General features: G+C 42.7%; 1 protein-coding gene across 1 annotated transcript in view; it reads left to right on the top strand.

Moving 5' to 3' along the window:
- Positions 1-12,382, top strand: part of ADAMTS5 (ADAM metallopeptidase with thrombospondin type 1 motif 5) — a 69,069-nt gene that overhangs the window by 13,318 nt on the left and 43,369 nt on the right. The window contains exon 2 of the mRNA XM_020789610.3: positions 12,023-12,155. Within this exon, the coding sequence (XP_020645269.3) occupies positions 12,023-12,155 (133 nt within the window). The remainder of the gene's footprint in view (positions 1-12,022; positions 12,156-12,382) is intronic.

A 12,382-nucleotide genomic window follows, 5' to 3' on the forward strand; every position in this document is an offset into this window, starting at 1 on the left:
TATTCAGATTATTTATTTTATTTATTTATTTATTCAATTTATATGCCGCCCACACTACCCAGAGGTCTCTGGGCGGCTTACAATAATTAAAATTCAATACAGTAAAAGATAAAATAATTAAAATAAAATTAAAATTGTCATCAGACCCACAGCTAATATTATTTCAATTAAAAGCCTTCTGGAACAGGAAGGTTTTGACCTGGCACCGAAATGTCATCAGCGTCGGCGCCAGACGAATCTCAGTCGGGAGGGCATTCCATAGTCTGGGGGCAGCTGCCCTTTGTCTACAAGCCGTCCCTCTTACCTCCTTAAGGGATGGCTCTTTCAAAAGGGCCCCCTAGCTAGATCTTAACTGCCGGGTAGGTTCATATGGAAGGAGGCGGTCCTTCAGGTATCCAGGGCCCAAGCCGTTCAGGGCTTTATATGTCAAAACAAGCACTTTGAATTGGGCCCGGGCAGCAACTGGTAGCCAATGTAACTTATACAGAATCGGCTTGATATGTTCCCTGGCGGCTGCACCACTCACCAGCCGTGCAGCTCGATTCTGGACCAGTTGCAGTCGCCGGACCGTCTTCAAAGGCAGCCCCACGTAAAGGGCATTGCAGTAATCTATGCGGGATGTTACCAGTGCATGTGTGACTGTCATGAGACTCCGCTCGTCCAGGTAGGGCCGTAGCTGATATAATTTCCGCAGCTGAAGGAAGGCGCCCATGGCCACCGAGTCCACCTGGGCTTCCAGTGTTAGACTGGGGTCCAGGAGCACCCCCAAGCTGCGGACCCTGTCCCTTAGGGGGAGTGTAACCCCATTCAGGACGGGGAAATGGCCCTCCAGCTTGTCCGGTGAAGCACCCACTAACAGCACTTCCATCTTGTCTGGATTGAGTTTCAATTTATTAACCCTCATCCAGTCCATTATCAGGTCCAGACACGAGTTCAGCACAGAAACTGCCTCACCTGGATTGGTGGAAAACGAGAGGTAGAGCTGAGTATCATCAGCATATTGCTGACTCCTCAGCCCAAACCTCCTGATGACCTCTCCCAGCGGTTTCATGTAGATGTTTAACAGCATGGGGGACAGTATTGAGCCCTGAGGAACCCCATGACATAACTGCCATGGGGCAGAGCAACTGTCCCCCAGCACCACCCTCTGGACACGGTCAGCCAGAAAGGAGCGGAACCACCGTAAAACAGTGCCCCCAACTCCCAACCCAGCCAGCCTATCCAGAAGGACACCATGGTCGATGGTGTCGAAAGCCGCTGAGAGGTCCAGGAGTATCAACAGGATCACACTCCCCGTCTCTCTCCCGGCAAAGGTCATCGTACAGGGCGACCAAGGCAGTCTCTGTACCAAAACCCGGCCTGAAACCCGATTGAAATGGATCCAGAAAATCCGTTTCATCCAGCAGCGCCTGGAGTTGCCCGGCCACAACCCGCTCCAACACCTTGCCCAAATAAGGGAGGTTCGCCACTGGTCGGTAGTTGACCACCAGCCTCGGGTCCAGTTTAGGCTTTTTAAGGAGTGGTCGAATTACCACCTCTTTCAAGGCGGTAGGGACCACTCCCTCTCTCAGAGAGACGTTCATGGCCTCCTGGACCCAGGTGCGAACCCCCCTGGCTGATCTTCCAATTAGCCAGGATGGGCAAGGGTCGAGCGGAGTGGTGGTGGAACAGACCGATCCAAGCACCCTGTCCACATCATCAGGTCTCAACAATTGAAACTCATCCATTAATACTGGACCTAAGCACGGCGCACTGGACACATCCTCTGATTTTGCAGTACCTGTGGAGTCCAACCCACTGCGAATCTGAGCGATTTTTCCCTCAAAATGTATGGCAAACTCATCACAGCGAGCTGATGAGCAGTCCGGGACCTCCACCGGATTTCCCGGTTGAAGAAGATCCCGGACCACCCGAAACAGCTCTGCTGGACGACATTCTGAGGAAGCAATACGGCTGGAGAAATATTGCCGTTTCGCCAGCCGTATTGCCACGAAATAGGCCCGATAATGGGCTCTAAGTCGTGTTCGATCGGACTCCCAGTGGGATTTCCTCCACCTGCGCTCCAGCCGTCTCCCCTCTCGCTTCATCGCCCACAGTTCAGAAGTATACCAAGGAGCTGTCTGGGCTCGGCGAGCAGGGAGAGGACACTTAGGCGCAATCGTGTCAGCCGCCCGGGTCATCTCCCTATTCCATAGGGTGACCTGAGCTTCGACAGGAGCGCCGACCATATCAGACGGATAATCCCCCAGAGCATTCAGGAATCCATCTGGATCCATTAGTCTCCGAGGGCGGATCATCTTAATAGATCCCCCACCCTTGCAGAGGGAAGAAGAAGCTAATAGACTGAACTTGACCAGGAAGTGGTCTGACCATGACAATGGGGTCACGACCAGCCCCTCCACATCCAAACCACCATCTTCCAGTCCTGTTGAGAAAACCAGGTCCAAGGTGTGGCCCTTCTCATGCGTCGGGCCGATGACATATTGAGACAGCCCCATGGTTGTCATGGTGGCCATGAAGTCCTGAGCCGCCCCAGTCAAGGCAGCCTCGGCATGGATGTTGAAGTCCCCCAGCACCAACAGCCTGGGAGTCCTCAACACCAGGTCCGAGACTACCTCCGTCAGCTCAGGCAGGGAGACTGTTGGTACGCAGCAGGGTGGGTGGTACACCAACAGAATCCCTAACCTGTCTCGCGAGCCCAACACACGAGACCTCCTCTCAAAGGGACAGGAAGCCTGGTCAAGGCTATAGACTCCTATAGACTATAGCAACTCCCCCTCCCCGACCCTCCGAGCGACCTTGGTGCTGGACCAAGTACCCAGGCGGACACAACTGGGAGAGGGCAACACCACCCTCCTCTCCCACCTAGGTCTCAGTAATGCACGCCAGGTCAGCAGCCTCATCCAGAATTACATCATGGATGAGGGCAGTTTTATTTTGTACTGACCTGGCGTTCATCAACAGCACCGTGTGGCTCGAGGGTTTGCTGATATGGTCGCCTGATACCATCTGGTTGGGGGCAGGACTAGAAGAGGGGATAGATGTAAGATATCTAACCTCTCTTCTCCTACGCGGGCATGTCCTACCCCCACCACCATTCCTTCCCCTACCCAGCACCACCTCAATGGCTGCCCCCTCCAACGCCCTCCCCCTTTCCTGTTCCATTAGATCCGCTGTGGGTCTCTTCTTAATTGATGGCAATTAATAACAATTTAAAAACATTTAAAACATATATAAAATAAAACTTTTCTAAAGCCCCTTCTCTCCCTCCCAGCCATGTAGCTCATGTTGAGAGGGGGATGAGGCAGCCGGGAGCAGCAGGGCCTAATCCTGCAGGCACAGGGGAAGGCTGAGCCAGCGCCCTTGAGAAAGAGCTGGCATCCAACAGGGGCCCAACCACAGTTCCACTGCCTCTCACCCAGTGGGCTGTGGCCGGCAGATGGTCTCTGGTTCCCTCTGTAAGCAGGCACGCTCGTCATGCTGAAGTCATTAACAGGACAATGTGGTACAGGTCTACTTCAACAAGAGTTTGACTGAGTTCAGTGGGACTTATTGTCAGCTTAACTGGGATAAGATTGCAGTCTTAGACTGATGGCTGGTTCAAACTCAGATTCTTTTGAAAATTTTTATCCTTGGCAGGAGTTTTGAAACATTCACACCAAAGGCATCCTTGGTGTTTAAGTCCATTGACATTAACCAATTTGTTAAGCATTAATCCTCCATGTCCATGGCTAATTTTGTGATTCTGGAAACTGCTTGTTTGCTGTGTTAACACTGCTTATTGACTCAAACAATGTTCTTCAATCTGCTTGTCGCAGTGCAAACACATGTTGGAAGTAGGTTCCAGCTGTCTAAACCAGTGCCATTCTTCTAATGATTTAAGCCTGTTTAGTTAGTGCCCTGTAAAATCCATCACGTCTATTTCAGTCGTCACCTGAGATCAATTGGAAGAGAAGCTCTTAGCGAGAGACTAAGGCAAACATTTTGGACTGTGTCCAGGTCCGTTGTTTCTTTCTCACCCTTCCTTAAATCATGTGAAAACTGTTAAAAGACATTTCTCATAAAAGATAGAAGCAGACAGGACTTGACAACTGGGTGGTATAAATACTGGGTGGTATATTCAGTGATAATATTGTAACAGGCCCGGCTTTAGAAAAAAAATTAATTGCATTTCAGCCAGAGGTCATTTGACTTGCCCTTTTCAACACAGCAAGTGTATGAATTCACTATATGAGATCCAGTTGGCTATCAAAGCGGGAGTGATATTGAAACTTAGCAGCAGGCATTGTGTTATCTAAGCCTTAAAAATGATAACTCAAGGGAGTGAAGCACATGCTTTCTTTGGCAGTGGTGATTTCTTCTTTTTTATCCTTTGTCAACATATGCAAGAGAGAAGTCTGCAATTATGACAAATGGCAGTATTACGACTGTGTGTGTTCACATATTTAATGTCCATTAAAAGCAAGACTCCTTGTGTGTAAAAGGATTGTATCTACTGTCACTCTTACTTAAGGATACCCTGCACTGTCATTCATGTAAATACTGTAGCTGCCCTAGAGTTAATCATCTTGCAAATCTTTATTTTATACTCCAACAAAAAATCAGTATTGGCCCATGTTAATATGACAGCGCATTTTTTTTTTTTGCTTTGCCATTCATGAGGCCCCTGATATATGGTGGCTAGGTAAACCAAAGAAGGAAATCATGTACGGGAAGAGTTGGCTCAGCAGAGCAAGTTAAAGAGCATAGATTGCTTATAATTTCGAAATCTGAGATCACAGTTTGTGGTCCAAATTGCAATTGTAGCTAGTGCCCCCCCCCAAAAAAAAACAGAATTAAAAGACGACCTGATAAAACAATCAAGTTGATAATTTTTTTGATATGCTGCCTATCTTTTGCTCTTCCTCCTCTACTATAAATGTTGAATGCCATTCTAGTTCTTCTGACGTTGAATGAGGCATCACTAAACAGTGATGTTGTGCAGCATCTGAATGAGTTCAGCCAATACTTCCTTTTCCTTCTTATACTTCTTTCCCCATTTATTTTACTTTCAATCATCAGCTCTCATAATCTATAGTTTCCTCTTCTCATTTCATGGCTGAACTAGTCTAGCTTTCTGCATTTAATGTATTATAATTTTGGTCTTTACCTTTGTACTTCTTTATTGTTTACCCTCACAATCCAAGAAACTTGTGGTATCTTTCAATAAATTCACATTTCAAATACTTCTGACTTTTTAATAGTTACTTGTCTTAAACTCCATGATTTCATGCCATACAGTAGAACAGAGAATACATAGCACTGTATAATTACATTCTTAATATGAAATTTAAATTCTAGCCACCTAGAGTGGTCCTCGCTTGACCAGATAGGCGGGATATTAAATAAATAAATAAATAAATAAATAAATAAATAAATAAATAAATAAATAAATAAATATTACCTTCTTTATGTTAAGCAAGTTACTGTAGACCATCTCTATATTTTTATAGTATAGTGATGTTCCCATTGTCCTTTCAACCAATGTATGTCAATGTATATATCAACATGCCAAGTATATGTACTTATTATATACTTCCTGTGCAGTAACATCCTGTTAGGTTCAATCTACATTGAAACAATAATAAACAGGTACAGAAACCAATTAAATTTTTCTTTTAAAGAGAATGCACTGGATGACATATCTTTAGCTCTTGTGTTATGATTTTTAAAAAATGGTGAATGGGAGGGGAAATGGGTGGAGAAAACCAGATCTTAGAGCATCATGTCCTGTGTATTAACCCAAACATATAATGAAGACTTTGCAGATGTTCAGAAGGGCTTACTGGATGATGTAATAGTGTAAGGCTTCATCCTGAGTAAACCACAGATTTGCAAAGGCAGAAAAATTTGGTCCTCCATCTTCAAAAAAATTTAAAAATCTCCACAGTCAACTTGAAGTTGTTTCCCTTTTTCTTGAGGTCACAGGTATCTTTGTTATGAAAAACCTGAGATAGCTTTCCAAATGGTCCTTATATTATCAAGAATTTCTTGATCCAGTAAAGTGTACAGATGCAAGACAAACTCAGTAAATTTACCCAGCATTTGAAGGGAATGAACACTCAGAAAAGAAATTCCTAGTTCATTGCTGTAATTTTGTGCCTTTTTGATTTGTTGAATAAAGTCTTGATCCAACAGAGTCTTTTGAACATGCTTTATGGCCGACACACCTACCTCTGCCTTTTTAGGAAGCTGGAACTATGGAAAAATGGAGGATGGATGTTTGTTCTGTTTTGTTTTTAGACAGATAGGCACACTGTCTGCATGGCTGCATTCATACTGTAAGTGTCTATATAGACTACTCAGTAAGCATAGATCACAAAAGGATGTGGTTGTTGAGATTTTAAGTCAGTGGGATCAGCTTCTGAATGAACATAGGATGGTGCTGTCAAAATTACTTCACTTCTATAGATAAAGGGCTACATATAATTGTTAGTTTCAACTAGAGCAGTGGGTAGTCTCAGCTAGAGCACAACATGAATGAATGAGACGTGTGAAATCAACACCAATCATGTTGATTCAGTGTGTCTACCCTGGTTGTGCAAAGAATTGGATTTAGCCTGGACTTGCTAGTATCAGTGACTGGCTAGCTGAGTCTGCAAAGCAAAGGCTTAAAGAAGCAAATCGATTGTAAAGACACTAGAGGCAAGGATGTGTTGAATGAACTGACTTTTGTATACAGAAGCAGGCCAAGCTAGGGCAAAATATTCCTTAGCTTCTCCAGTTTGCTAGGTGGAATTCCACAACATCCAAAATTTTATGTAGGCATCTGGCGCAATTAATTATCTTTACACTCCCCAGATTTTCTAGGACTACAACTCCCAGAAATCCTGGCCAGCACAGCTAGTGGTAGAGACTTCTGGGAGTTTTAGTCTAAGAATATCTGGAGACCCAAGCTTGGGAACCAATGCTCTATGTGACCCTTGTAGTTTCACCTTTTACCACTTAAAATATCCAGGGACAATTAATCCTTAGTGTGATCCTTTTCATTGGGCATATCCCAATGCCTGTTCCAACAGTAACTAACTTACTCCTCTTCATGAGCTGACCATTTTGCCATGTGAAGATATGTTTTTTTCTTATATGTTCTTGTCTGTCCCTCATGACTCCTTTGGACTTGTTTTCTTTCTAATCTTCACTAAGATTATTAAAACCAGATATTGGAAAAATTATGTTTCTGGATTAGAGTCCCTTAGAATATGACAGCCAGCAGGACCATTGGTCATGCTCACTAGGGTATTCTGGAAGCTCTAACTCCAAAATGCAAGTTTTCCTGTATCTGATTAAGGCTTACATCAGTGTCAGCCTTTCATGTTTCATGATGAGCAAAGCTCATTATTACAGAGGATTTGAAACCTCTAAGTGTTTGAGTACCAAAGTTAGTAAGAAATCCTGGTGAGCAGTAACCATAGGAAAGGGATTTGGAATGTTACTGAACACCCTGAGTCCTTGACTAAGCCATAATTAGAATTTATCATTGCCTGGTTCTATGAGTCACCATCTGACAGTGTCTATGCAAGGTTGATAATGTCATCATCTGCAGCCCTTTATCACTAATTAGACATTTTCAATTCCTTCTCAAGGTTCTGAGTCTCCCTAGGGATCCCATTCATCCAAAGGGGAAACCTTGGGGGCGGGGCAGTTTGGAACAGGGGGGGGGGTCTTTAATGTCTGGAAATTGCTGGCAGTCCTGGTTTCCATTCAGTGTGTCTTCCCTTCTCCCTTAAAGAGCCAGTGCCCCTACTGTTTTGCATATACAAAAATTGTGTTTGACATTTCTTTAAGTGACAGGAATAAATCCCATCGCACTACCATATTACTGCAATGATTAGGTACTTGTCATTTTCTGATTCACATGCTATTGATAGCTGTTTACCCTGATAAATGAATGAGGGGTACTGTTTTCTACTATACACATCTCCCCCTTCTTGCTTTTTCTCTCTATGTTATGTGTTGAGAAGAGGTAGTAGGATATTTGAGGCCTTTAAACATCATTAATGTGCAACTGTGTGAATGACTTTCCAGAAGTAAATGCATAGTTGCTTTGGCACTGGTCTAGATTGTGACCTTGTTGTGAAACAAAGGGAGGCTTTAACCCTTTGCTCCCTTTTGTAGTTCTTGACTGGATATTCTTGCTGCCCTGCAGTGCTATTTCCATCTGGAAAACCGTGTGCCAATTCCATTGACACAAATGGAAACTTGTTGCCCAATGCGGATACGTGTGAGAGACCCAGTTGGGGGTGGGGCCATTTCAGGAGGGCCCTTATCCCCAATAGCTGCTCTGCTTCCCCCCCCCCACACACACACACATCAACTATTTACTTTATAAAAATCTGTTCATTATGGGAATTATGTCATACCTAGTCTCAACTAGTTTGGGTATGTTGGTTTATTTAAATAATGTAAGAAGTGTGCTTAGGTGGGAGCCCTTTGGAGGGCTCCAGTACGAGAGGGATCATTTATTTGTCCCTGAGCTATGTGTTCAACTAGGTCATTGCCGAGTCCTGTGGCCAGTCCTCATTGTGCATTGCAGTGGCTGTTGCAGTGAGTATTATGATGTCACAATGTTTTGATCTTGCTTGTACTCAAACAGATATTGTCCTGGAAAGAGGCAAGTGTTCCTTCATACATGAAGGTTTGCCTAATATATGTGTGTGAATCCACAGGTGTATTCATAAAATTTGCTATCCCTCTGCCTCATTCAAGTTTATGAACGGCAGGCAGAAGTAAAGTTCATTTTGTGAATTAAATGGAAAATTAATGAAACATAGGCCCTGAGTGCTATATGATTTCAGCAGTATTGTATGTTCTTCTTGAACATAATAGAATACACACACACATACACACTCACACTACTATATGTATGTATATACATACATACGAACATGTGTATTTGTGTATAAACACATCCCTAAAACAACAGTAGTTAAAGACAGGTGTCTGTAAGATCCAATATAAGTTTTGCCAGAATTTTATGAGTAAGAGGTTACACATATGTGGCTAAGAGTCGCTACAGGATATTAATAATATAGTTAGTTTGTGTATGTAATTTTTTATGGAAGTGGTAAATTAGTGAAGGGAATATTTGAACGAAATAGGGAAATATAGGATTTGGAGAAATAAGGATTCATGCTGATAGATTTCTTGGCTGGTTTCTTGTAAAAACAACATTATTGAAAAGGTATTTAACCACATATTCTATAAACTATAGAACTGGTGTGACTGGAAATATTCCTAAGGAACATCTGAACTGTTTTTACATGTGCTGCCTTTCATCAAGGAACTGCTGTATTTGCCTTTCCTTCTTGAGTAGCTTTTGTAGGTGAATGTGGGATTTCAGAAAGTGACTTCTGAATAACTAGGGGTTCACCCATTCACTTTAATGACAGAGATGCTTCTGCACATTGAAAAGAACTGTGCACATAGAACATAAGGGGAATGGAGTAGGGTCTGCTGTGTATACAGTGTACATAATATATATATTTTGTGTGTGAAAGATATTGAAGAAAAGAAATTCTATTCATGTGTTCACTATCTCTAGAATGCGCAATAGGCATACTGACTAAGCTAACTGTAATGAAAGGCTGAGCAGAAAACCTTCTATTAATTTGAAAACTATTTCAGCCACATTCCTTAAGTGAACATTTTTAAGACTAAAAATCATAGCCTCAACTAGAGTAAATTCACTGAATCAGTTTAAGTTGTGTAAGTGTTGACTTACCATTTAACAGGTGATTCAATTGTACTATCGCTGGAATTACTAACAGGATTTGGATCATGGTGTCTAGGCTGTTTTGTCCAGACTAAAGCCCTTTCAGATATCCTTAACCATGTAGAATACCATATAGAATAACTTTACTATGTACATAGAAAACTTCCACATGTAGAGGAGACCTTCTGCTTCAGACCTGTTAGTTTCTACATGAAGAAAGCAATGAGAGGTGTGACTATAGCATGCTTGACTCTTTGTGTGTTGGATCAACGTGGTAAATAATGTATGAATAGCACTTAACAGGATTGAATTGTTACACTTAGTCCCTACTGAAATGGATGGGGCTAAAGCTGGATCTAACTTAGCCCATTTCCATCCTTTATTTGGATATCTTGAAAAGTTATGCTTTCTCACAACAGGAATGAGTTTACTCCACCAACTTACACACCCTTCGTGCCATGTCTCCTCCTCCCATCATGGCACCAGGATGTCAGAAGATTTAGCTTCCATCTGAACTTAAATGTATTAGTTGTGGGGGAGGCTTCTACCATCCAAATCCTAAACCACTGGTTCTTAACCTTGGGTTACTCAGGTGTGTTTGGACTGCAACTCCCAGAAGCCTTCACTATCAGCTGTGCTGGCTGGGGTTTCTGGGAGTTGCAGTTCAAAAACATCCGAGTAACAAAGGTTAAGAACCACTGTCCTAAACTTTGGCTAAGTGTAAATGTAGCTTACTGAAACAATCCAACTTCAATCACTCTGGGTTTGAAGTTGACTTGTTTCAAAATATTTTCCCTTTACTGTGCTCTTACTTTCATAGCCATTTATGCTGGGATTAAGCAGAGGAAAGTCAGAGCCCTCTGATGTTTTTCAAGTCATTTGTGATTCCCTTTCAGTTTACATTAACTCCATATTTATTTCCTGATCATGTTAACAAAGTAGAAATTGAAGTGAGTTCAGAAGTTATTTATTATTCCAGCCATTTGACCATGGATCATGTAAGGAGGCCAAAATAGTGAGCTTTGGCCTCACAACTGTAAATAACCCAAGAAACAAAATTATTTTGGTAACTCTCCCAGGTCTGAGGTTAGGCAGGTTAGAAGAAAAGGGAGGGAAAATATGCCACCAGCACTCGGAAATTTCTCTGTAGAAAATGCCCTGGAAAGCCTAAAAAAGAGACTTAAATTATTGCCAAAATCTCCTTTATCCTGAGTAATCAGTACATCACAGATCATGATGGGCAAAAGATTTTCTTTTTCTCACACACCCATTTTTTATATAAAAAACTTATTTCTGTCCAATTTGCTAAGTTTGGAAAGCTCTTATACAAGGAAACAAAACAATTTTTTTCCTCCGCTGGCCAAATTCATCCTACTAAGAACGATATCATTTTGTACACATATACCACATAGATGTCATGTATTGCTTGCCTACCATGAAAACAGAGGTGGAAACCCTGGTTCAGCACCACAAATGTGACTAAATATACAGGAATACGAAGCCAAATTTTACAATCTAAACGCTCAGTGCTGTCCACTTGAATGGGTTTTGTTTTCTCACACATTGAGTGTTGGGTTTTTTTTTTCCTATCAAATATATGGACAAATTTACAAGTTTAAGTCTGTGAGCGGTGGAAAGTTGTTGTTTTTTCCAGACTCAAACCATTCAAAATTCTCAGCTATCCTAATAGGAAGAGGAAAAATGCTGTTTGGATTACAGCTTCCAGAATCCTGGGAGTTCTGGGACCCATTGTTGACACAGGAAACTTTATCCATATCTGCCCTAATCCTAGATACTTTTGTTGATTTGTCTTGGAAACAAAATTAGATTGGAATGCCACCTCCTGGTCCAGGTGGTGACATACATAAATGTTGGCCTATACCCAACCCTCCACAGTCAGTGTGTGTCTGCACCTTTTTAGGAACATTTACCCCACACTTTGAAAAAAAATGTTTTTTAAAGGGTAAAATGGTATGTGAACAATGAATGTGGGCAGTTAATTTGAGGACTGTGTCAGCTCCTTGCATTAAATGGGAACAGCTATCATTGGACCTAAGCAATTGTCAGTTTGGGCTTCATGTGTCTCAAAATGGAGACTCTCCAGCACTGCAATTGGCAGCTGTCGTGGCCATGGCCCTTCTCTTCCTCGTGCTGGTAATTTTTGTCCTCGGTGTCTTGCTGTTTGCAAAGTGCCTCCTGCTCAAAGCTGTCAGTGCCTGTGGGTGCCAAACTGTACTTCAAACACTTTCTTTCCCTTCCCTTCCTCGGCAGGATTTATGTGGGCATCATTCATGTGATACTCTGGGAATGGCTGACGTTGGAACCATATGCTCTCCTGAGCGCAGCTGTGCAGTGATTGAAGATGACGGCCTCCATGCGGCTTTTACAGTGGCTCACGAAATTGGTATGCAGTGCCTTTTTTGTTCCCTTGCCAAATACAACACTTGTAACAGCTGCATTAGTAACCAAAATACTTTACAAGTAATTCCAGATTTTCCCCTGGTTCAGATATACGCTTGGGGATTAAAGCTGTGTACATATGCACTTTGGGGTTAACTAATAGGGGATCAGAAGGCAAGTGGAGGTACGCAGTAGGAGTTTCCTTTCTGACAGTGTCACTTTTAAGCAACA

The sequence above is a fragment of the Pogona vitticeps genome, chromosome 3 (genome assembly GCF_051106095.1).
Source record: "Pogona vitticeps strain Pit_001003342236 chromosome 3, PviZW2.1, whole genome shotgun sequence".
Lineage (NCBI taxonomy): Eukaryota > Metazoa > Chordata > Lepidosauria > Squamata > Agamidae > Pogona > Pogona vitticeps.